The 26945-nt window shown below is 39.7% G+C and overlaps 1 protein-coding gene across 1 annotated transcript in view; it reads left to right on the top strand.

Moving 5' to 3' along the window:
* The window catches only part of LOC140483082 (protein transport protein Sec23B), a 71027-nt gene that overhangs the window by 39053 nt on the left and 5029 nt on the right, over nt 1–26945 (top strand). The window contains exons 13-18 of the mRNA XM_072581011.1: nt 4879–4985; nt 11894–12047; nt 12159–12236; nt 20960–21121; nt 22789–22875; nt 26301–26456. Coding sequence (XP_072437112.1) covers nt 4879–4985; nt 11894–12047; nt 12159–12236; nt 20960–21121; nt 22789–22875; nt 26301–26456 — 744 coding nt within the window. The remainder of the gene's footprint in view (nt 1–4878; nt 4986–11893; nt 12048–12158; nt 12237–20959; nt 21122–22788; nt 22876–26300; nt 26457–26945) is intronic.

Below are 26945 nucleotides of genomic sequence, written 5' to 3'. Positions count from 1 at the left end.
CCAGGGACTATTCATATAAATACTGTGGCTAAAAGAGCAGATTAGACTCTTGGAATCAGACAGTGACGAACTTGGCTCCTGGCTCCCCAAGGCTTCCCCACTTTCTAGAAGGCACAAATCAGGAGTGTTTTGGCATACTCCTCAATTTCATTAGTGTGGTTTCACTAATTTTCAAAAAACTTGACACCTCCAGGACACAGCAGTTTGATTGAATGGAACCGTATGCATAAGTATTCACTTCTTCCTCCATCAGCACACAGTAGCAGCAGTGTGTACTATCTATAAGATACACTGCAAAAATTCACCATGGCTCCTTAGACAGCACCTTTCAAACACATGACCATTGCCATCTAGAAGGGTAAGAGTAGCAGATACGTGGGGAGCACCACCACCTAAAAATTCCCCTCCAAGCCACTTTCTATCTTGACTTAGAATTATATTGTTATCTCTTCATTGTTGTTGGGTCAAAATCCTAGAGCTCCCTCTGTAATGTTGTGGATGTACCTATACTAACTGGACAGTATCAGTTCAAATAGTTGCTCACCTCCACCTTCTTGAGGGCAAGTAATGATGAGCAATAAATGCTGGCCTAGCCAATGATGTAAATATCTCATGGAATGGAAAATATGTGCCAAAGAACTTGGTGCCCAGTTCATGACAGAAGACTTGCTGTTGTATTGTCATGCAAGAGTGGTAGGATAGGAACAGATTTTGCTGAACATCGAGGTCTCCAAAGAGCTTATTTAAAAAAAAACTTTTGACAGGTCAGTAAATGTTATATAGACCTGTTTACTTTGACTTGGACACATCTCTTATTTGGCAAGTAACCATGATCGTGTATGGTTCCCCTAGTTGTTCAGAATCTATATTTACTCTGAAGAAGTATGTACATGCTGACAGATGAGTTGGTACATGTGGATTCTACAAAGTGGCAGAAGCGATGTACCTCTATAGTTATCATAAATTGATTTATCATCGTTCTTGAAAACTGATATTGTGAAAGTCAGGACACATTACCTGTCCTTCTCAGATTTTTTTGCAAAATGACCAAAGTTTGTGTGAAAGCCCATGACCATCAGCTTTATAGATCCTTACAGGAAAGTTGTCCTGACTGCACACACTGTTGTTTTTCATCTCTTGAATCACCTTCTGTGGACTTCTGATTCAGAAGGTTCCTGGTAGTGCATGCCCCTTCCAATAATCTCAGATAGCTGTGTTATCTTTAAGAAGGTTATTGTTAATGCCAGCTTGGTTTGGGAGGAGGAGAAGAAAAGACCAGTTTGATTTTGATGCATGAATAGACTTGGTGGTCTGGAAGAAATTGCAACATAATGCAGAACAATGCAGCACTGGATTTCATTGGCCTTGTGCTTACCACATTCTTGATAACACATCATTTTCTGAGCATTTTTAATAGCAAGTAGAAAGTATTATTTGGAAATAGCGCAAACACTTTTAGCAGTCCAGGGTCTATCAATTCCTCCATTTGGTTACCTGAACTAATGTGTACTTCTTTGCTTTGGTTCCTGATTGCAGTTCTATAAATAGTTTTTAGTTAGGACATTTCATTGGGTTAAAGGTGCTTTAATAATGCCTGATATTGTAGTGGATTATTCTTTACTTGGTCTAATAGTAGCACTGTGCATAGAGTAAGAGGATTTTCTGTCACGCTTTGTTCGTCTTCATTATAATAAGATAGTATATCTGTTTCTGCCTGGTTTCAAACTGGGTACCTTGACCGTGTTAGGTAAATGTGATGACTACAGCAGAGAAACTTGGCGCAACCTTCAGCCAGAGGTGCCAAGTGGATGATCCATCTCTGCCTCCTCCTCTGGTCTCCAGCATTACAGATTCACTCTGTATGATGTCAAGAAATAGTTGGAGTTACTGGATTCTGAAAAGGCTATGTGCCCTGACAATATCCCAGTAATAGTACTGAAGACTTGTGCTCCAGAGCTTAGCACTACGCTAACCAAGCTGTTTCAGTTGTGATATAGTACTGGCATCTACCTGACAAGTGGAAAATTGTCCAGGTATGTCCTGTACACAAGAGCAAGATAAATCCAACCTTTCCAATTATTACCCTATTAGTTTACTCTCATCATCAATAAGGTTATGGAAGGTGTCACCAATAGTACTATTTAGCAGCTCATCAATGCCCAATTTGAATTCTGCCGAGGCCACTCAGCTCTTGACCTCATTGCAGCCTTGGTTCAAATATGGACAAAAGAGCTGAACTCCAGGGGTGCAGTGAGAGTGCCCTTAATTTCAAGGCTGCATTCAACATGCATGACATCAAAAAGACCTAGCAAAACTGGAATCAGTAGAAATCAGGAGGCAAACTCTCCATGGGTTGGAATCATACCTGACGCATAGGAAGATGGTTATGGTTTCTGGAGGTCAGTCATCTCAGCTCTGCAGGAGTTTCTCAGGATAGTATCCTAGACCAAAACACCTTCAGCTGCTTCATCAACAATCTTTTCCCCCATTATAAAATCAGAAGTGGGATGTCCACTGATGTTTGCATAACGTTCAGTACTATATGTGACTCATCCGATACTGAAGCAGTCCACGTTCAAGTATCCAGGCTTAGGCTGAAGAGTAACACACAATATTCATACCACACAAATGCCATGTCCAATAAGAGACCATCTAGTCATTCCCCATGACATTCAATGGTGTTAGCATCACTCAATCTGCATTATCAACATCCTCTGAATTACCATTGATCAGAAATTCAAATAAACTTACCATATAAACACCCAGTGGCTACAAGAGCAATCAGAGGCAAGTAACTCACCACCTGACTCCCCAAAGCCTGTCTACCATCTATAAGTCACTGGTATGATGGAATATTTCTCACTTGGCTGGGTGGGTGCAGCACCAAAGAAGCTCCAACATTCAAGGAAGCTTGACAGCATCAAGGACAAAGCAGCCTGCTTGATGGGCACTACATCTACATCTACTCCACCCACCACTGACACTCCGTAGCATCATTGTTTACTATCTACAAAATGTCCTGCAGAATTTCACCAAAGAACCTTAAAGAGCACCTTCCAAACCCTCACCACTTCCATTTAGAAGGACAAGGGTGGTGGATACGTGGGAATACCACCACCTGCATGTTTCTCTCAAAGCTACTCAATATCCTGACTTAGAAATACTTCACCATTCCTTCACTGTTGCTGGATCAAAATCCTGGAATGCCCTCCAAAATGATATTAAGAGTCTGCCTACAGCACATCAGCTGCAGTGGTTCAGGAAGACAGCTCACCACCAGCATCTTGAACAACTAGGGACAGGCAATAAATGCTGGCCAGCCAATGATGCCCTGTCCCACTAGTGAATTTTTATATCAAAAATTGTAGGTTAAATGTTCATGACAAGACTTGGAATACTTGTTTTGGGCTAACATCAGTGCTGCACTGTTGTAGATACCATCTTTTGGATGAGACTTTACATTGAAATCCTTTGTAATTAGTGGCATAAAATTACTCATGGTGAGATTTGACATACAGCATTAGATTTCAATGCCCTGGCAACCCTCACCACAAAATTTATCTCCTTTTGCTTTGTAGGACTTTAGATGTTAAGTTGGGTTGCTGCATTTGGCTACATTACATACCAAAAAACAGCATTTCCTTTGTTATGAAGATGTGGGTATACCTTTAAAAGAGTTAAAAACAGCAGAACTACCGGACCCAGCACCAAATGTACTCAAAAATGGTAACAATATAACACTGGGTCAAACAACCCGATGAGTTTGTTGCTTGGAGACAAAATCAAATTTGAATTCGGCCAACCAGTTTAAATTATACCCGAAACACATCAAACTCCAATAAAGATTGAATTGAGTACATTGACAATTTTAAAAGCCAATGACAGAATCCGATGCTCTGGAGTATAAGACTGGGGAAAATTGAACAGTTGAGAGAAGAACTGCCATGGCCCAGCATGTAAACAGATTGCTTGAAAATAGCTCTCTTTTAAAAGTACCTTTTCGATCAGTAACCTGTGACGCAGAAATTCCTAACAAGAAAAGAAGACATAGGAAGATCCGAAGACAAGAACCTACAGCTTGGATGCTGTCTGACCTGCTATGCTTTTCCAGCAACACATTTTTCAGCAAGAACCTACAGCTGCCTGGTTTTGAGATAAGAAGTGTTGTTTTGTAAATTTTAATTGGGAGTTTTATCGGAGTAGTATTATAGAAGGGAAACTAAAAGACAGGTTAGAGAAAGAAATTGTAAATAGTGGTTAGTTAATTATTCTCTGTTATATTTTAAGAAATAAAGTTGTTGATTTTTACTGTAAATGGTTCTTGGCCATTCGAACTTTACAGATTACTAGGATAAATCTTTTCTGTGTTGCTGTTTAAATTAAGCAGGAGTTTTACACTGTGTCATAACACCTTGTGTTTCTTTGTCCCATTGTTGTCTGTTTTAACCTTGCACTATTAGTCCTTCTGTCACTACGTGCTATTCACCAGGTCATAGACATTCCTTTTTTTGTTTCAGTCTGATTGATTTCACTGTGTTTATGGAAGGTGAGTAATGACAGCCAAACTTCTATAGGTAGTTGATGTAAATACACAAATTTTTAACTATATTCCCAAGGTTTTATCCTTTTCAGATGTGAACGTGTCCGAGGAAAACCAGTTTAGTGATATGGGTTGGAATGCTAGTGGTTTCATTCTTATCAGCAGTGCTTTAAAAAGTGTAGAATTAAGAATAGAAGCATATTCAAAATGTAAATGCAGCTTGTTTTGAATGGTTCATTTTATTGCATGCATCAATACACTATTCTGACTGTTAAGCACATTGTTTTCTGATTTCTTTGGTACAAAATTTCTGATTAACTTCTGTTATGATTTTGCAGCATAACGCACCAATTCCTCAGGGTGGAAGAGGGGCTATTCAGTTTGTCACTCACTACCAGCATTCCAGTGGCCAGAGACGCATCAGAGTCACTACAGTCGCCAGAAAGTAAGTTTGTTGCAGATCTGCTAATGTGTATGTTGTGCAACCTATGTAATCTCTAACTTACAAGTTTCAATTATGCTTTAAATTCACTAAACTTTGGCAATTTTTAAATTCAAGTGGCACTGAACTTTGTTAATTTTGTAATCTGACACTGTAATGATTTATTAAGATTGATAGTTAGCATATCAAGGCATTTCTGGCTTTTGGAATTTTCTGGATTTCTGAATAATGTCAGAATGCCTAATCACAAGTGAGTGAATGGGATGTAATCTAAATATGTACCAAAGATATATAATATTAGTGACTTTTAAAAAGATTTGTAGCTCTGGTTGATGACAAGTATACAAGTTAGCTTGCCGAGCTTGAAGGTTTGTTTCCAGATGTTTCATCACCATACTAGGTAACATCATCAGTGAGTATCTCTGGTGAAGCGTTGGTAGTATGTCCTGCCTCTCTGTTTATAGGTCTTGGTTTCTTAAGGTGGGTGATGTCATTTCTGGTTCTTTTATTCAAGAGAAGATAGATAGGATCTAAATCGATGTGTTTATTGATGAAGTTCTGGTTAGAATGCCAGGCCTCTAAGAATTCTTGTGTGTGTTTTTGTTTTGCCTGTCCTAGGATGTGTGTGTTGTCCCAGTCAAAGTGGTGTCCTTCTTTGTCTGTAAGTATAGAAACTAGTGATAGTGGATAGTGTCTTTTGGTGGCCATTTGGACCAAAAGTGTGGATTTGTTGGGCCGAAGGGCCTGTTTCCACACTGTAGGGACTCTGTGATTCTATGATACTCTTAAATGACAGAAAAATATTACTAGCAAGTGCCGAGTGAGCCCTGAATATTTCTTTGCCAACTTGACATAGGCAGAGTTTGGCATGAATAACTCAGTAACTGAGCACAAGTAAAACTGGAAAGGGCTGCAGTTGAGTCAGGAAGATGTATGCAAATTTTACTGAATTGCTGCTCCTGTTTACGACTGTACAAGCTTCTTATCTCAGGTTAGCAACTCTGACTCACAGAAATACAAAAGGTATTGGATGAAAACGTGGCAACAGAGGGAGACGATTGATTTAATTGGGACTAAAGCTGATTATTATACAATAATGTGTAGGAGTGGGGGGGTAGTTGGGTGCCAAAAGGATTAATTAATGTATGTGCAACACAATGCTGTCCATCCTTTTTAAAAAACTCCTGAAACATAGTCAAATATAGTCCCTTCTTTGTTATGTTCGAGCAATATTAGAGTAAAATGTATGTTTTTAATAAGTAGGAGGCAGGACAGGTACACTTTAAATTCTTGTCTCATCTCTTGGAGAGCCAGTGTTCAAATTTCAGAAAGTTGAGGTTGTCACAACTGTAAACATAAATTTCATTTTAAAAAAATCCAAAGTAATAACTTGATGATTTAAATGAGTAACTAATCATTCTGACCATTGAAATGTCCCAAGCAGCAGAAATTAATTATAAAACCTTTGTTTGCCATGTCAGCTAAGACAGGGGAGAAAATAGAATAGGCCAAGTTCTGATCTTAGGAAAATGGGTGACACTGCAGTCGAGGTAAGGAGTTTGATTGAACTAACACTGATTATATATCACCTCTAGTGGTGCACACACTCTGAGCTGGTCTCAGTGAAATTCATGAATGCGGGATTGGCTTAGTCTTTGTCTTGCACCTGTCTGTCTCTGTCCCCTGTGCTCTCTCCTCCTTTGTTTGTCTGTCTGTCTGTCTCTCTGCCTTCTCCTTTCCAAGTCTGTTGCTCTCAATCCCTTCTCCCATTTTCCCACTCTGTTGCGCTGCTGCACGATTTCATTCCGCCCTTCACTAGCCTCGCTCTTTACCCATTCTCTCTTGCCCCTTTTCCCCTTCTGTCCTCCCTCTTCCCTGCCCCCCAATACCACTCTGTCACCCCTTTCTCTCTCTCCTACATGCTCTCCACTTCTAATCCTACTTCATGCACTTCCCTTTTTCCCCTCCCACGCTCTTAGCTACCCTCTAAGATAAATTAATTTCCTTTAAAACAGATACCTCTCCCTCTTAAATTATGGTTTTGGTTTCTTCCACAAGCTGAAACGTCCTTCTAATATCCAATCATCTCAGGATTTTGTATGTTTCAATAAGATCCAGAACTGGGATCACTGTTTACAAATAAGGGGTTACCCATTTAAAACAGAGGGAAGGTGAAATATTTCCTGCTAAGGTTGTGCAGGTTAGGTGAATTGACAATGCTAAATTGCCTATAGTGTTCAGGGATGTGTAGGTTGGGTGCATTTGTCAGGGGTAAGTATAGGAGAAAAGGGTATGGAATGAGTTTGGGTGGGTTACTCTTTGGAGGGTTTGTGTGGACTTGATGGGCCGAAGGGCCTATTTCCTCACTGTAGGGATTCTATGTTCCATGTTGGGAAACTTCTGAACTTTGGAATTTGAGATAATAGGCATAGACTGTTTGTTTGACGTTTTTGCATGAGATAAAGCCATCACTTCCAGGAATGAGTCAAGTGAAACTTTTCTGAACTTTTCTAAGATGTGTTTCTTTCGAATAAGGCCACCAAAACAGTGCACTGTACTGTTATCACCAAAGCCCTGACTACAGTAGGACTGCTCTTATATTCTTATGTGGCAAAATAGCAATCAGTACATTAATTATGGATAACTTTAACTTTCTCATAGCTTGGAAAAGTCAGATTAGCAGAGGCAGCCACAAGGAAGAATTCATAGTGTATTTGGGGCAGTTTGCAAGAACAATATGTTGTAGATCCAAAGATGTCAGAATAAAGGATCCCTAGAAATCAGTGACCATTACATGAAAGAATTTAATATTCACTTTGAGGGGAAGAAACATGGGTCAGAAACAACTGTGCTAAATTTATAACAACAGTAATTACAAAGGATTGAGTGCAGAGCTAGCTGGAGTAGACTGGGAAAGGAGTTTAGTGACAAAGATGGTTGAGGACATTTAACCAGACATTTAAGAAAATAACTTATCACTCATAACAAACCTCTATCCCAGTGAGAAAGAAGAGATCTCGGAAGGGGATAACTGTGTAAGTGCTAAATCGTAGTTAATGAGGGAGGCTAAGGATATCATTAAATTGAAAGAAAAACATATAATGAGGCAATTGAGATGGACAGCAAAAGCTTCCTTTAAATATATAAAAAGGAAGAGAGGAGTCAAAGTTTACATAGGCCCCTTTGAGAACAAGGCTTGGGAGGTCATAATGAGATGAGGAAATGACAAAGGAGTTGAATAAATACTTTACATACATCTTCAAAAAATACTAAATAATAAAGAGCCAAAAGGAGAGGAAATAATTCAATAATTATCACTAGAGGGGGAAAAAGAAGTTCTAAGGGAAGGAGGAGAAATTAGAGGATAACTATAGGCCAGTTAGCTTAATGAACTGATACTGTCAATTGTTCAAGTCTGTGGTAAGGAAAATGCTAATAGGGTAGCTAAGGAAAATGTAGATCCACTGGAGAGAATTTATGCATGGAGCAGGAGGAAATGGGAGGGGTTCTTAATGAGCACTGTACATCATTATTTCCAAAGGAGCAAGATTATAGTGGATGGTGAGTTTTTGAAAGCAATATATTGTTATTCTGGAGCATGTCAATATATTAAAAAAAAGGAGGAAGTACTGTGGGATTTGAAGAAGGACTAAGATAGACAAATCCCCAGGACCTGATAGGACCTATCCCAGAATGCTGAGGGAGGCAGATGAGGAAATTGCTGGAGCCTCGTATGAAATCTTTGCATCCTGTTTAATCACAGGAGAGGACCCAAGGACTGTAGAATATCCAATGTTCCTTTTGTTTAAGAAGGGCAACAGAGATAATCTAGGAAATTACAAGCCTGTCAACCTTGCATCAGTGGTAGGGAAATTATTGGAGGTGGTTCTTAGGGTTAAATTTAATCACATTTGGAACAGTACGGGCTTATTAGCAATAGGCAACATTGGTTTGGGTGAGGAATGTTGTATCTCTCAAACCTGATTGAGTTTTTCAGGTGACAAAGATGATTGGGGCAGGGCAGTAGATGTTGTCTAAATGGACTTTAGCAAGGCCTTTGACAAGGTCCTTCATGGTAGGCTGATACAAAAGGTGAAGTCACACGAGGTCACTGGTAAGCTGATAAGATAGATACAGAACTGGCTTAGTTACAGAAGGCAGAGTTATGATGGAAGGGGTTTTTTTTCTGACTGAAGATCTGTCACCAGTGGTGTTCCACAGGGATCTGTTGTTTGTACTGTATAAATGATTTGGAGGAGACTATAAGTGGTCTAATTACTAAATTTGCAGATGACACAAAGCTTGGGGCAGCAGTGGTTAGTGATGAGGATTGGCAAAGGGTACAGCAGGATATAGATAGGCTGAAGACTTTGGAGGAGAAATAGCAGATGGAGGTTTGTCCGGACAAATGTGAGATGATATGTTTTGGAAAATCTAATGTAGGAGGGAAGTATATAGTAAATGGTAGAACCCTTATGAGCATCAATGTGTATAGGGATCTAGACATGCAGGTTCACAGTTCCCTAAAAGTGGCAACACAAGTAGAAAAGATTGTCAAGAAAGTATATAGCATGCTTGCCTTCATTGGTCAGAGCATAAAGGTTAACAAGTCACGTTGAAGTTGTATAGAATTTTATTTAGGTCACATTTGGAATATTGTGTACAGTTCTTGTCGCAACACTATCCGAAGCTTGTGGAGGCTTTTGAGAGGGTACAGAAACAATTTACCAGGATGTTAGCTACTTTGCAGGTATTAGCTACTAGGACATATTGGACAAACTTGATTGGTTTTCACTTGAAAGCTGAAGGATGAGGGGAAACCTGATAGAAGTTTACAAAATTAAGAGGCATTGATAGAATGGATAATGAGAGTCTTTTTCCAAGAGTCAAAATGTCAATTACTAGGGGCCATAGGTTTAAGAAAAAAGGGGTATGTTAAAAGGGGCATGTTTCAAGGAGATGTGAGAGGCAAATATTTTAAACCGAGGATGGTAAAGGATTAAGGAGAATCCAAAGGGATTTTATAAATACATTAAGGACAAGAGGATAACTAAGGATAGAATAAGGCCCCTCAAAGATCAGCAAGGCAGCATATGTGTGGAGCTGCAGGAGATGGGAGAGATACTATATGACTAATTTGCATCAGTGTTTACTGTAGAGAAGGACATGGAAGATATAGAATGTGGGGAAATAGATGGTGACATCCTGAAAAATGTCCATATTACAGAGGAGGTGGTGTTGGATGTCCTGAAATGCATAAAAGTGGATACATCCCCAGGACCTCATCAGGTGTACCCTAGAACTCTGTGGGAAGCTCGGGAAGTAATTTCTGGGCCTCTTGTTGAGATATTTATATGATTGATAGTCACAGGTAAGGTGCCAGAAGACTGGAGTTTGGCTAATGTGGTGCCACTATTTGAAGAAGGGTGGTCAGGAAAAGCAGGAACTATAGACCAGTGAGCCTAACATCGGTGATGGGCAAGTTGTTGGAAGGAATCCTGAGTGACAGGATTTACATGTATTTGGAAAGGCAAGGACTGATCAGGGATAGTCAGCATAGCTTTGTGCATGGGAAATCATGTCTCATAAAAATAAAAGGCCTCCAGTTGGGTCAGAGACCTTATACAAATTATAAAAGATCAGGTGGTAATAGGGAAGGTAAAGGGAATGGAGTATAAAACTAGGGAGGTGTTGCTAAAACTAGTCAGAGCACATTTGGAATACTGTGACCAGTTTTGGTCCCTTTGTCTAAGAGGAAAGGTATACTGGCATTAGAGGCAGTCCAGAGAAGGTACACGAGGTTGATTCCAGGTATAGAGAACATCTTAGGTAGGTTGGACCTGTACGCAGTAGAGTTCAGAGGAATGAGAGGCAACCTTATTATAATACACAAGAGTCTTAGGGAGCTTGAAGGGTAGATTCAGAAAGGTTGATTCCTGTTGTAGGAGAGTCTAGGACCAGAGAGCATCATCTCAGATTAAAGCATTGTCCATTTGAAATAGAGATGAGAAGGAATTTTGTCAGAGGGTAGTGAAACTGTGGAATTCCTTACTGCAGAGGGCTGCAATGGATGGATCATTAAGTATGTTGAAGCCTGTGATAGATTTATAATCGGTAGGGGAATTAAATGTTATGGGGGAAAGGCAGGAAAAGGGAGTTGTGGAGTATCAGATCAGCCATGATTCCATTAAATAGCAGAGCAGACTCAATGGACTGAATGGTCACTTCTGCTCCTACAACTTATGATCTTGTATTCCATTCCCCTAGCAATAAATGACAATATCCCATTCGGTTTTTCCACTTTACTACCAAGGTCTAGAGTCTCCCTGCCAAAATAAACAAGAATGCTTTAACCAACTTATCCTCTATCTCTATCGTATTTGCTTACTCACTTAAACTGTTGAAAGCCTTTTGCAGTTTGAATACCTCCTTTGCTTTCTTACCTGTTGTCATCAGCACATGTAGCTACCATATCACAATAGTTGCCTGGATATATCAACTGTATCAATGCAACAGGTGCATTTTTGGCATTCAAAGGAAACATGCGGAAAGAATTGTCATTTTTAACCTGCTTAATTATTTTCCAATGTAAAAGTGTTGGATTCATAGTAATTATGTTATGAACTATACTTCATATTTAAAACGATGAGCAGGACTTGAGCAACTGCGTGAAGGTGGAGGGCTGGTAAAATGACAGGGAACTACTTAGAGGTATCAGGAGCTTACTGACAGGCCATCTATGCTAAAGTTGCCAAGCACGTCCCCTTATTGGGAAGAGCAACTTGGGGTCTTTTTTTCTTGTTTTACTTTGTGATCCTAACTCCCCTTGTAAAAGTCCTGCCCATTGATGGGAAGCAGAGTAGCCTCAGTGAAACTTAACCCCTGTTGGTAATATTTGCTTTGATTTTTAGCTGGGCAGATGCACAGAGTCAACTCCAGCAGATAGAAGCTGCATTTGATCAGGAGGCATCAGCTGTATTGATGGCAAGACTGGGAGTTTTTAGGGCTGAGTCTGAGGAAGGCCCTGATGTACTTCGTTGGTTGGACAGACAGTTAATCCGACTGGTAAGAACATCACGTACATATATAAATCCAAAAATGCAGTTGTCTCATTTCACATTGAGAATTTATCAATTTAAAAACTTGTTCATTATTTTCTGCCCTTTTTTCCATCAGTGTCAGAAGTTTGGCCAGTTCCACAAAGATGATCCTAGCTCCTTCAGACTTTCAGAAACATTTTCCCTTTATCCACAGGTAAGTTCTTATTTTATATAATGAAAATGTGAAGAAAGGTGTGATTGCATGATCTGTGAAAATGGTCTCAAACATGTAGATCTATTCCTTCCCAAATTTCACAAACCAGACTGTCCTGATGGGACCATCATATCAGCATGTTCCTCTCTCACTGAGCTCATTTCTTCCTACCTTGACTCCATTCTCTCTCCAATTGTCCAGACTCTATCCACCTAAATCCGTGAGTTATTTGGTGCCTTCCACCATATTAACAATTTCCAGTTCCCTGGCCCTAACTGCCCCACTATTCACCATTCCCTCCTTACGTCCCTCCTATAATCTGAGACCTATCTGCTTCTTCTTTGACAAGATGTCTTAACAATCCCTATCCATCATCACTGTCCTCCCGCCCGGCTGAACTGTTCTCTCACTGAACAATTTATTTAATTCATCTCACTTCTGCCAGTTAAAGGAGTAGCTATGGGTACTTACATGGGTCCCGGTTATGCCTGCCTCTTTGAGATCTGTGGAACAATCTTTGTTCCAGTCTTACACTGGTTCCCTCCCACAACTCTTTTGTCAGTACATTGACAATTGCTTCAGTCCTGCATCATGCTGTCACCAGGAATTGGTTCACTTTGCCTCCAATTTCTACCCCTCGACAACTTTGACATCATCCATTTCCAATAGTTCCCTTCCTTTCCTTGACCACTCTGCCTCCAATTTGGAGAATAAACTGTCCACTACCATCCACTTCAAAGCCACTGATTCCCATAGCTACCTTTACTACAGCTCATCACACCCCACGTCCTGCAAGGACTGTTTTCCATTCTCCCAGTTCCTTTGCCTATGTCGCAACTGTTCAGATGATGCCACCTTCCAAATCAGCACTGCTGAAATGGTTTGCTTCCTCCATGACCATGTTTCCTACCCACTGTGATTAACAGGATCCTTATCCAACCTATTACACCTGTTTCCGCCCTTGCTCCTCCTTCCATCACTCACAACAGTGTAATCGGGTTCCCCTCCTCCTCACTTTTTTCATCCTACCAGCTTCCACATTCAAAGAATCATTCTATGCCATGTCAGACAACTCAAGCAGAATGCCACCACCAAACACATTATCTCCTCACTCCCTCATCTGCATTTCGCGGAGTTTGTTCCCTCTGGTCCATTCCACAACAACCAACACTACCCCCTTCCCATAGCACCCTCCCATGTAACTGCAGAAGGTGCAACATCTCCCCCTTTACCATCTCCTTGCTCACCTTCCAAGGGCCTAAACAGTCTTTCCAGGTGAAGCAGCATTTTACCTGTACCTCCACCAGTCTTGTGTATTGTATTTACTGAACCTAATGTGGCCTACTCTATGTTGGAGTAATCAAATGCAGATGGGGTGACTGTTCTGTGGTACATCAGTCTATGCACAAGCATGATTCTGACCTTCCCGTAGCTGGTCATTTTAACACAGCATCCTGTTCAGGTGCCCACATGTCTGTCCTCAGCATGCTGCAATGTTGCAGTGGATCACAGTGCAAATTCGAGGAACATCTCATCTTCAGACCAGGCACTTTACAGCCTTCTGGACTTAATATTGAGTTCAGTACATTCAAATTTTGAACCAACTCCTATTTCTTCCCTTCTAGCTTGTTACATTCTGCACTCATGTACTCCCCCCAATCCCAGTGGGACTGGCTGTCCTTTCAAGTCTGTCAGGAGACATACCATTGTTCTACCATTCTCACATTCCTATCACTTAATCTGAACTATCAACATCTTTTCTCCACCAGCAGCCTTCATCCACAACCCCCAGAACCCACCATCCCCTCCAAACAAAACTGTGTAGCATAAATGCTGAGCCCTTCTCACTTCACTTAGTCATCTACTTTCAAAACGTTAGCTTGGATGCTATCTGACCCCGTGATCTCCAGCATTTCTTATTTTCAATACAGATTTCAACACCTGCAGCAATTTGCTCCTATATGTAGGTTTGTTTATCTTTACAAAACCAATTCTCAAAGATTCATTTGCAGTCATCCTCCAATAGGTGGACAGTCCCCTTTTGATCTTTTGAGAAGGTAGTGAATTACTTGTAACAATGGTTTTAGAAATGAAAGCACCCAGGTGACTCAGCCGGAAAATCGTGGGATGAATTTAATACTCAGTGTCATAAACTGGGACTGCTCCAGATTACATGCCTGACTAATGCTGTGTTATGATTAGTGGTGCTGGAAAAGCACAGCAGGTCAGGCAGCATCCGAGGAGCAGGAAAATCAACACTTCGGGCAAAAGCCCTTCATCAGGAATAGAGGCAGGGAGCCTCCTGAGTGGAGAGATCACTGAGATTCTTGTGGAGCTTCTTACAGACTCTGGTTTCCAGCATCTGCAGTCCTTGTTTTTACCTAGTTGATTGAAACCTTACTGCGAATCCTCTTGCAAGGATGCCTGCCTTGAAGAAGTTTTCCTCCTCTCTCCACAAGAATCTGTGATCTCTCCATTCTGCAGGCACCCTGCCCCTATTCCTGATGAAGGGCTTTTGCCTGAAACATCGATTTTCCTGCTCCTTGGATGCTGCCTGAACTGCTGTGCTTTTTCAGCACCACTCTAATCTAGACTTCTTACAGACTCTGGTTTCCAGCGTCTGCAGTCCTTGTTTTTACATAATGCTGTGTTATGACAATCATGGTTCGAATGGAATGCTACGGTTACCCTAACAAAGGGGATGAATCAGTCAGATTGTAATAGGTCGCTCTTTAGGGCTCAAACATCTGGTGGCAAAGGAATGGTTGTGGATGCGGTTTGATTCTTCACCCTGCTTCCCCCATTCCTTTCAAAATGGGTGAATTGTCTATGGAACGATAGAATTCCTACAGTGTGGAAACCGGCCCTTCAGCCCAACAAGTCCACACAGATCCTCTGAAGAGTAACCCACCCTGACCCATTCCCTTACTCTATTATCCTATACACCCCTGACTAATGCACTTAACCTACACGTCCCTGAACACTATGGGCAATTTAGCATAGCTAATTCGCCTAACCTGCACATCTTTGGATTGTGGGAGGAAACTGGAGCACCTGGAGAAAACCCACACAGACACATGAAGAATGTGCAAACTCCACAGAGGCAGTTACCCGAGGTTGGAATCGAACCTGGGTCCTTGACACTGTAAGGTAACGGTGCTAACCACTGAGCCACTGTGCTGTTCTGCTGCTAAAACTGTTCCCTGTGAAGACTAAGTAGTTGGAAAAGAGACTGTGACATAACTAAGGGTCACAAAAAATAGGTGGAAAAGGTGCTAGCTCTACCTATTGTGGCAATGCAATAGGGTTGGTTCTGGCGTTGATTGAACATCTTATCAGTGATCTGTTAAATGTATTAATTGTTATGAATGTCAATGTCAGGTATCTATCTATTCTTCTGCTTCCTCGTATAGTTCGGAAACTATTAAATAGTTCAAGGAAATCATTCTGAACAGGAGCATCACTTTGAATGACAGACAGTCTCTTAATAAAGATATAAATCCAGAAGACATAGGAGCAGAAATAGACTGTTTGGCCTATTAGTTTTGTTCCACCATTCAATGATATTGTGGTTGATTAGCTAATCCTTAATTCTACCTTCCTGTCTTTTGCCCATAAACCTTGGTTTCTTTAGTAATGTAAAAATTTATCTCTGCTCTGAACATACTTAATAACCCAGTTTCAGAAGCCCTCTGGAGTAAAGTATTCCACAGATTCAGTACCCTCTGAGCAGTGTTACAGCTAGTCCACAGTTTTTGCATGCTGATCAGTATGCCGGTGCATTGACTTCTAGTTTCAGAAGTTGATGCCTTTTATGGACCTTGGAGGTTCATACTCTGAAGAATGAATTAGAAGGAGGAGGATTGCCTCAGTGAGAAGAACACCCTTCTCATCTCTGGTTGTAGACTCTCCCACAGGGGAAACAATCTCTGTGTATCTCCCTGTCAATCCCCTTAAGAATCATCTTTGTTTCAGTAAGGTCACTCCACATTCCACTAAACTCCAATGAGAGGCCCAACATATTCAGTCTCCCTTCAGAAGACAGTGTATCCATATGCAGGACCAACTTAGTGGACTGACAGTTTCCAATGTTAGTATACCTTTCCTTGGATAAGGGGACCAAAACTGTTCACAGTATTCCAGATTTTGTCTGACTAATGCCATGTAGTTTCAGCAAAATTTCCCTTTTTTATTCCATTTTCTACCCAGAAAAAACATTTTACAAATTGTAAGAGAAATTTCCATTTATTTCAATTCAGAACCTGCCTTATGGAGTCATAGCCATACAGCATGGAAACAGACTCTTCAGTCCAACTTGTCCACGCTGACCAGATATCCTAAATTGACCCTAAGTAATCTGTCCGCAGAAATAAAAATAATCAAGATCACTCCACAGATTTTAAAATACACATGAAAAAAGAGAGAGCAGATAATGAAGGGCAAGCACACAGCCTGAAAGTTGCACCAGTTCTGGTCAGTGATGTTACACAGCTTACAAGTTGCTGACATTTTAAAATTCTCATTTTTATTTAATCCCTTCATGAGCTGGTTTCTCTTTGTACCTCTTATCTCTTCAATCAATAATTCAGAAATATATGGCCATTTCCCCATTTCCTGAAAATCTTTGATTTTCATCGGTATATAATCGCTAACTGTGCCTTCAGCAATCAAGACCCTAAAATTTGATATATCCTTGCCAAACCTCTTCTGCTCTCCACCTCTTTTAAAGCACTCCTTGAAATCTAATTGTTTGATTTGGTTTTTTTTGTCACTTGAAATTTTGTTTCTTAACAGTCCTTGAAATACCTCAGGACATTTAACGACAATAACTGCATTACATAAATGCAAATTAGAACTATAATTTCCTAAAGACAGAGAGAACTTTAATAACAATGTTCTGTTAAACTGTAGAATTTACACAGCAACAATAAAGATAGCTAAGGACACTTGCACTATCTGCAAGATGTGGAGGAGCCGGTATTGGACTGGGGTGGACAAAGTTAAAAATCACATAATACCAGATTTATTTGTGCTTCCAGATAAACTTGGTGGACTATAACCTGGGGTTGTGTGATTTTTAATGTTGACTACCTGCAAGGCATTTACTGTGAAGTTGCTTTGATATTTCACCGTTTGGGAAACAAGTCATCCACTGTAGCAGGAAAAAACACCAACCTGTTTGCACCTCTTTAATATTCATACAAGTATCTCTGAACAGTTTCATACTAAACATCATAACAGATTGGAATATTCCCTCCACAGAAGTAATTAAACAAAGTCACTCCACATACTTTAAAGCACACGTGAAAAAAAAGATAACAGACAATGAAGGGCGAGCACACTGCCTGAAAGTTGCACCAGCTCTGGTCAGTGATGTTACACAGCAACTTCTGAAACAATTTTGAGATTTATCATGCAGAATCAATCCTCATTTGAGGTCTCTTACCCTGTCTCAGACATCTCCTCTTGTTCTCCACAATCTTTCCATCTCTGTACTTTCTCACAATCATTCATTGACTCACAATACAAATTCTCATTTTCTCTCTCTCTCTCTCTCTCTCTCTCTCTCCCCCCTCTCCCCCTCTTTCTCAATAGATGGTATCTGACTTCAGACTATTTGAAGCAATTTCTGCATTTCTTTCAGTTTTAATGGGTTCCTTCACAGTCTTGACTATCTCCAAACTACTTGTCACCTTATTCATTATTTTTGAAATTCACTTATTTATGGCAGACAATTTTCAGAAATCAAGGTCCCAAACAAACAGCAGTGAGATGAATGACTGACTGACTGTTAATCAGTCTTTGTGGTAACAGGAGCATGATGGTATAGTACACTCCTGTTTGCATCACATTATTCCATGTGAACCCCCCCCCCCCCCTCCCCCCCCCCCCCCCCCCCCCCGCCCCCTACAGCCACTACAACAAGCAGATATTGGCTAGGTTTATGTTCCATCCAAAAGATAGGAACATTGACAAGTGGTCAGCCTGGAATGAACTGTTCAATTCCCATAGTTCTCAGTGTGAGCCCAAATGTGCGACATTTGTCTCCATTTTGATGCATATTTTATATTTTTGAAAGAAACAAGTCATTTTTTAATTATGGTATAGAAAATAACTGTTGCTGCACTGCGGTTGTATAAAGTTGAAGTTCGTACTCCACTATCTACCAGAACACTACAATTCTGAATAGGCCTATAGCCAAGTTAACAAAGATAAATTGAGATCCAGAATGAAAGGATGGTGGTGGTGGTGGAGGCAAGTGATAGTATTAATTCACCCACTTGTTGCTTTGACATACATTATAGCTTTCAATCCTCTCAGCCATGCAGTACCAATTCTTTGCCTGGTGCAACTTCAAAAACAAGCTGTAAAACTACCATCCATAGTCAACCTATTGCTTGAATCCACCACCATGCTTAAAGCTCTCACTTTCACCTAGTTTCATGCACTGAATCAGGAACTTGTTCCACCCATTTGACAATTCAACGAGGGAAAGCATGAAACAACATTGGAATGCTTCCATGATCTTCTAAATGGCTTCAAGAAAATGGGTAAACAGGTGAGCAGAAGTGAGAAATAAGCAAAGCACAGTTAACCTGCGTGCTCGGTCTATATTTTTCTCTCTACTAAACACAATGAATTTTACTTGCAGGGAATCATCTGACATGTGAACAATCCAAACAACACCCACGGCTTTCATTTCTTTTAGTGAGACATTAAATGAGACATTTTTGGTGAACGTTTACAAACTGCACGCCCATTCAAAGCACTTGCAGTATATTTGGGTGGCACAATGGCTCAGTGATTAGCACTGCTGGCTCACAGCACCAGGGACCCGGGTTCGATTCCACCCTTGGGTGACTATCTATGTGGAGTTTGCAAAATCTGTGTCTATGTGCATTTCTGCCGGGTGCTCCGGTTTCCTCCTACAGTCCAAAAAAGTGCATGTTAGGTGAATTGACCATGCTGAATTGCCCATAGTTTTCAGGGATGTGTAGATTAAGTGCATAGGAAAAGACAAGGAGCTGTGTCTGGGTAGGATGCTCTTTGGAGGGTCGGAGTAGAGTTGTTGGATCAAATGGCCTGTTTCCACACTGTCGGTGTTCTATGATTCTATTATATTAAACATTTCCTGTCAATAGTTCCCTTTCTAAGCTTAGCAAAACTATGTAATGACTTGATGTGTACTGTTTAAATATTAATTACAGCTAAAGAGTGTGTAAATGAGACAGAACATTATTTTGCTTGGACAACTATTTATTTTCTGATTGTTTTTCAGTGCTAATCATTCAAGCTCTTTGACTATGGGTTAGCTCATTGATCCCGTCAGCAGAGTCACATATACATGGTGAAAGATTATAGGAGAGGAAAAGGTGGTGAAGCAGAGTAAGAGAAAAGAGTAAATGGATAAAATTAAATCAGGTTGGCGAATTCTTAAGACAAAGTAATTTCTTAAAAATGTACGTTATTTTTCAAAAAATAAAATTTCAAGTTCTATTTTTTATCATAAACTATTTTTTTCCAAAACATATATTCAAGTCACAATTTTTTTAATTTTAACAACTGGATCAACTTCTGGCATCTACTGGTATTCATTTTCATGACTGCACTCTAGATGCATAGTACACCCAACCCACCCCCATGAAAAATAAACAAAGATGGGCATCTTCTGGAAATTCAATGGAACAAATTCAATTTGTAGGTGCCACTTAATTTCAATTGAAACTAACTGTTTAGAATCATTGAATCCCTACAGTGTGGAAGCAGGTCTTTTGGCCCATTGAGTCCACACCAACCCCCTGAAGAGCATCCCACCCAGCGCAACCTCTACCCTATCCCTGTAAACCGACATTTCCCATGGTTAATCTGCATAGCCTACACAACTCTGAACACTATGGGCAATTTAGCATGGCCAATATACCTAACCCGCACATCTTTTGACTGTGGGAGGAAACAGGAGCATCCAGAGGAAACCCAAGCAGATACAGGGACAATGTGCAAACTCCATACAGACAGTCACCTGAGGGTGCTGTAAGGTAGCAATACTAACCACTGAGCTATCATTCCACCCTGAGTCCACTATTTTACCAGTAAGAAGGCTACAATGTAAACTGGAAATACTGGAAAACACTCAACAGGTCAGGCTGCACCTTTAGAGAGAAAAACATAGCTAACGGCAATGGTCATCTCCAAAACAATAAATAATCCAACCACCTCACATTGATATTCAACAACATTATAATTTAATGTTCCAGCCATCAATAGCCTGGGACGAATTCTCCCTCTAAGTTTTTTCAGCACATGGACCTCTGAGCCGTTTGCAGCATCGACTTCCTAAACCAGATGTGCCAATGTGTCAGTACACCAAGTGGCTACATCACTTAGGACTGTCATATTCTAGAAACCAAACTGGAATACCATTGTAAACACTGTGGCTACTTGAACGAGGCTGAGACCAAAGATTCTGTAGCAAGCAGCTCACCTCATTTCTCGCCAATGCCTGATCAGGAGTAATTGAATTCTCTCCACCCTTGAGGAGACTTGTCACAACAAGCTCACAATCTCCAGCAGATAGCTGCTGGGATTGGTATCTTTCCTTTCTTGGACATTTAGTTCTGTTAATCTGAATGTCAGCCTTTACAGCTTTGAGGGATTTATACAATGATAAATATAATCTGATTTGTCATGTGATGTTTTCAGTAATTATTTTATTGTATTTTTAGTTTATGTTCCATCTGAGAAGATCGCCTTTCCTTCAGGTTTTCAATAATAGCCCTGATGAATCATCATACTACCGGCATCATTTCATGCGACAAGATCTAACACAATCTCTAATCATGATTCAACCCATTCTGTATTCTTACTCTTTTTATGGCCCACCCGAGGTGAGATTTAGTATATCAATAATGCATTGAAAGTTAATTACCGAGTTTACTCAACTGTGTGAAGATTTTACATAAAAGTTCTGAAATATTTTCAGTGCTCAAAAGCTTTATCCTATTTATGTCTTACATGTACAACTTAACATGTGACAGTTTTCAAGCAAAGTAAACCTGAAAGGGAAAAAGAAATTGGCGATACTCAGCAAATCTGAAACGAATCTAAAATCTGCAATTTGTATGAAGAGAGAAGTAGGGTTAATGTTTCAAATTGATGACATTTTATCAGAATTAGAGAAATATTTAAGTAATAAATTTTATATGGATCAAAGTAGGAAGGGTAGTTAAAGAGCAAAAGACAAGTCCTTTCAGAAGGATTGAGATATTGAAATATATTTCAAGTTTTCACCATTCGCAGCATTTTGCTATTGTAAGCCTGGTCAATCTTTGGTTTGAGAACTAAGTTTCGATTTGAACGTGATCTCAACCAGTATAGTACCATGATATATAATTGGCTCCTGTACCTGGGTTATCAAGAGAATAAAGGTCCAGCTTGGTGATTCTGATTGTTATCAATTGGCTTATGCTAGAACTGCATGTGCAATGGCAATTAATTGCAGTTTAGCTGTTGTGGAATAGCCTGTTGCTGCTCATTGTCGAGGCAATCACCTGACAATGTTCACTTGGCAGATTTCTGTGGGGGACTAAAACCCCTCCAACCGTGGTCCTGTTTTTTAAAGAAAAACTAAGAATGCTTTTGGTATTTCTTGTGAATTGTCATGCATAAAAAATGAAAAACAAAATGTCTTTTTCTCACAAATACTCAAGTTCTGTAATATCAGAAAACCACTTGAAAGAAAAATTAGGCTGTATTCAAGGAGTTAATTATCATATTGTAAAGTGCAAACTGTATTCTAGGGAAATATTCTATATATAGCTCGTTGATTTTTTTTTTCCTCCTCAGTTTAAGTTTGTACTCTTTATGACTCCACAGATTTCTGTATAGTAAACACAGTCACCACCTTTTTAAATTATGTAATGTATTAGTATACTCACCAATTTATAACCTGTTATGACAACTTTAAACTAACAACAGTGTATATAAACTAAAAGTAACATACTGTTAATGCTGAAGGGTGGAAGCAAAAAAGGGTGGGCAGGTAAAGAAAGAGCAACTTGGTTAATGTTAAGTGTAACCTTACTGTCAGAAATAAAATATATTGCTCAAAATAGCATTTAAGAAAATTTAGTCGAGGGACTTGACTACGCAAACACGATGAGACATGACCTGTAAAGTCTTGTGGTGGAAGCCAGGAATTGAATATAAGGCAGAAATGATATACTTAGTGAACAGTAAATATGATTGCCATAAAAATTACATGTAAAATAATTAGGGATAGGTAAGTAGGTATAGGCAAGGTGAAGATGTTTAAGCAAATTCCAGTAGCCCAGCTGTCTGCTGGAAGAACTAAGTAAATAGACTGACACTACCTTGCAAGCAGTGTGCTGGAGCAAGGAATGGAGGAATCCAACCTAATATTTGTATCCCATCTCACTACTGGAGTATGCTTGAGAGCTTCTGTAATTTAATTTAATGTATCAATATTTGTGTAACATAAGTCATGACTGTCTTAAGTAATGAACAGTAATAAGTCTTTCATTCTTGTCTTCAGCCAGTGCTTTTAGACAGTAGCAGTATCTTGCCAGACCGGATACTCCTCATGGACACATTCTTCCAGATTGTTATTTATCATGGAGAGGTTAGTGTTCAGTAAAATACTTGTAGAAAATGTTACTCTCTATATTGGTTTTCTATTTTTCTGAAAACACAAGTCAATTTCTCTTTCCATTACATCACGGCAGCTTGATAGACCAAGTGTTACTAATTTTTGATAAAACTCTTCTTGCGTAGCAGTAATCAGTTCAAGAATTTGTTTTATAGATCTGTTGTACGAAAACTCTATTTTTAAACAGTACTATGAGGCTTTACACATGAATCATAAAAGAATAAAATTGTGTCCATCAGATGAGGCCATTTCAGTCAGTTCAAGGGTAACAAATACTGGCCTTTCCAAGATACCCAGATACCATATAACGATCACGATTAGCTATGCCGCAACTATACGCACCCAACAGTAAGTGAGTGCTTGTGCCATTTTGTAGGCCAGTCTATCCATGTGAATGGCAAATCAATAGTCCCAGTGTTTGATACAGGTTTCTTCAGTGGTCAACAGTTCATGCTTGCCTACCTATGACTAGAATCTATTTATTTGTAATAAATCGTAATCCTTGTTCAGGTCAGAAACTTAAACCACATCAGAAAAGCAGATCAGTTGGGCAATTTTGCATACTTGATAAAATCTTTAATTTTCGTGACAACTCTGGGAATAACAGGGCTTGATTTCCAGTGCATTACCCCCATTGAGATATAACTTCATTTGGTAAAGGAATTTAATAATGATTAACCAAAGGGCAAAATTAGAATAAAACCTCTCATCGCTTATTGAATTATATTTCAAAGAAAGCCAGTTTGTGCAATTGAAGGTCAATGGTCTTTCTGAAATCTTGAGATGATGGTCACACTGGAAGACACTTTGCTTTATGATTTAAGCTGAGCTCCTGTTTTTGGGTGTTTTTCATGAAATCCTGTTTTATTTGCTTATAATAAATAATCAATCCAGTAATGCTCCCTCTCAGGAGTTTAATTTTAATTAAGAATATCTTGTTTAGTGACATGATCATGCACCTGGTTTAGGTATTAATAATCTGCTTACGTTTTTGGATTTTTGATGACCCTTTAGAAAAAATAAATTAGCACTTCTGGAAGTTTCCGAGAGGTTAAACAAGAAGGGGGAAGTTAAATTGATTGGACAGCTTTTTGCAATGCCAGTAGCATGGATTCATTTCCTGTATTAAATGAGGTCACCCTCAGTAAGACGTTCAACAAAGTGCGTCATGGGAGACTGGTTAACAAGGTTAGAGCTCGTGGAATACAAGGAGAACTAGCAATTTGGATACAAAATTGGCTTGAAGGTAGGAGTGGTGGTGCAGGGTTGTTTTTCAGACTGGAGGCCTGTGACCAGTGATGTTCCACAAGGATCAGTGCTTTTTGTCATTTATATTAATGACTTGGATGTGAACATAGGAGGTTTAGTTAGTAAGTTTGCAGATGACACCAAAATTGAGGTGTAGTGAACATAGAAGAAGGTTACCTCAGAGTACAACAGGATCTTGATCAGATGGGACACTGGGCTGAGAAGTGGCAGATGGAATTTAATTTGATAAATGTGAGGTGCTGCATTTTGGGAAAGCAAATCTTAGCAGGACTTATACACTTAATGGTGAGGTCCTGGGGAGTTTTGCTGAACAGAGACCTTGGAGTGCAGGTTCATTGTTCCTTGAAAGTGGAGTTCCAGGTGGATAGGTTAGTGAAGAAGGCGTTTGGCATGCTTTCTTTTATTGGTCAGAGCATTGAGTATAGGAGTTGAGAAGTCACATTGCAGATGTACAGGACATTGGTTAGGCCACTTTTGAAATATTGTGGTCAGTTCTGGTCTCCTTCCTATCGGAAAGATGTGAAATTTGGAAAAGATTTACAAGGATGTTGCCAGGGTTGGAGCATTTGAGCTGAATGGAGAGGGTGAATAGGCTGGGGCTGTTCTCCCTGGAGTGTCAGGTGCTGAGGGGTGACCTTTATAGAGGTTTATAAAATCATGAGTGGTATAAATAGGATAAATAGACCAGGTATTTTCCCTGGGGTGGGGGAGTCCAGAACTAGAGAGCATAGGGTTAGGGTGTGAGGAGAAAGAGGGGCAACATTATTCCAAATGTGGTCTGACTAGTTTTAGCAACACCTGCCTAGTTTTATACTTCATTCCCTTTGCCTTCCTTACTACCACCTGATCTTTTGTAATTTTTATAAGAACTTTGATCTTCCTCCATTTAAATAATACACAGATTAGATTAGATTCCCTACAGTGTGGAAACAGGTCCTTCAGCCCAATAGGTCCACACTGACCCTCTGAAGAGTAACCTACCCACACCCATTACCATCTGACTAATGCACCTAACACTATGGGCACATCTTTGGACTGTAGAAGGAAACTGAACACCAAGAGGAAATCCATGCAGACATGGGGAAAATGTGCAAACTTCACACGGACAGTCGCCCGAGGCTGGAATTGAACTCTGGTCTCTGGCACTGTGAGGCATCAGTGCTAACCATTGAGCCACTGTGCTGCCCTAATTCTTGTATTCTTGTTGTCAAAATGCATAATTTCACATTTTCCCACGTTACATTCCATCTGCTGAGTTTCTGTTCACTCACTTAACCTGTCCACATCCTTCTGCATCATTAAAAAGAATCTAAGGGGCAACTTTTTCACGCAGAGGACGGTGCATGTAAGGAATGAGCTGCCAGATGAGGTGGTGGAGGCTGGTTGGGTATATGAATAGGAAGGATTTAGAGGGATATGGGCCAAATGCTGGCAAATGGAACTAGATTAGGTTAGGATAGCCGTTCAGCATGGACGAATTAGACCGAAGGGTCTGTTTCTTGCTATATATCTCTGACTCTGACTCTGACTCTGTGACACCTGCCATTTGAACCTTGTTGCTTATGTGAGGCACTGTGACCTCAGGTTAAGCTGCCAACAGTTGATGCTGTCTAATGAGAGGGGAACTCTGTAGTCCTCTGGGACTATGGTGACTTTTCACAAGAAATCTTTCAGTCCTGATTCATATTATTTTCATACACTTCCAAACTGGCTGATTGAGAGTACTATTATCCCTGGTCCAGAAGACAGTAACTCTCTTTAGTGACTAAACTCTATACTACATTAAAAAATTTTGAAGTGTGCAAATTAATAAAAATGTATCAAATACAACATTAATTTCATAGTGCTCAAACTGAAGCAAACCGAACATTTGTATAATGTAATGACCTGAAAACCTAGTGTTTGTTTTTTAAAAAAGTTAATGAATCTATTAGTGATATCTCTAATGTATAGCTATTGAACAATGGTGAGTAGTTGATTGTACTATTTGTTTGTTTTATGCACGTGTGCCATTATTAAATTTTTTTCAATTTTTAAAACAAATTTAAAAATAATTGCCAAATGTATTTAAAAATGTTTTTATTTAATAAAGGAAATAATAAAATATAATGGCTTTGCTGTTTCTTTAGACTATAGCTCAGTGGCGGAAGGCTGGATATCAAGATATGCAGGAGTATGAGAACTTCAAACAACTTTTGCAAGCTCCCCTAGATGATGCTCAGGAAATCCTTCAGACCCGCTTTCCAATGCCTCGTTATGTTGACACAGAACATGGACAGAGCCAGGTACATGTTATGTTTAACACTTGAAAAATTGCTGAAATAAAACTTTTGGAAAGGACAAACAACTTGATTAATTTTCATTCTCTTTCTGTTGGCAAGAATAACCAGTCATGATTATTTTAAAGGGTCAAATTATCAAGTTGCTTTTAATGTTTTAATAATACTTGTATTATAAAACTGTTGTTTCCACTGTACAGTCTGTTCTGATATAACACAATAGTTCTGTTTCCGTGCAATCCCACGATATAAGAAAATCATGTAATAGCAGCACCATTTAAACCAGTGGGACCCGAATCACATTATAGCCAATACAGGGAAGGAAAGATTACATTCTACAAATGACAATTAAATTCTTCAGTTGCGTTGAAGAAACATGTGTTATAGCAGAACTGACTGTACTAATTTTCTAGCCCATCGAAAGATTCCCCACAACCCCAATTTAGGCAGTTAAACAATTATCAAAGATATCTCACAACTGGTTTACCCATTTAA

The sequence above is a fragment of the Chiloscyllium punctatum genome, chromosome 11 (assembly GCF_047496795.1).
Source record: "Chiloscyllium punctatum isolate Juve2018m chromosome 11, sChiPun1.3, whole genome shotgun sequence".
Classification (NCBI taxonomy): Eukaryota; Metazoa; Chordata; class Chondrichthyes; order Orectolobiformes; family Hemiscylliidae; genus Chiloscyllium; species Chiloscyllium punctatum.
The sequence above is the reverse complement of the archived record's forward strand: the minus strand, read 5'-3'. Positions and strand labels throughout refer to the sequence as shown.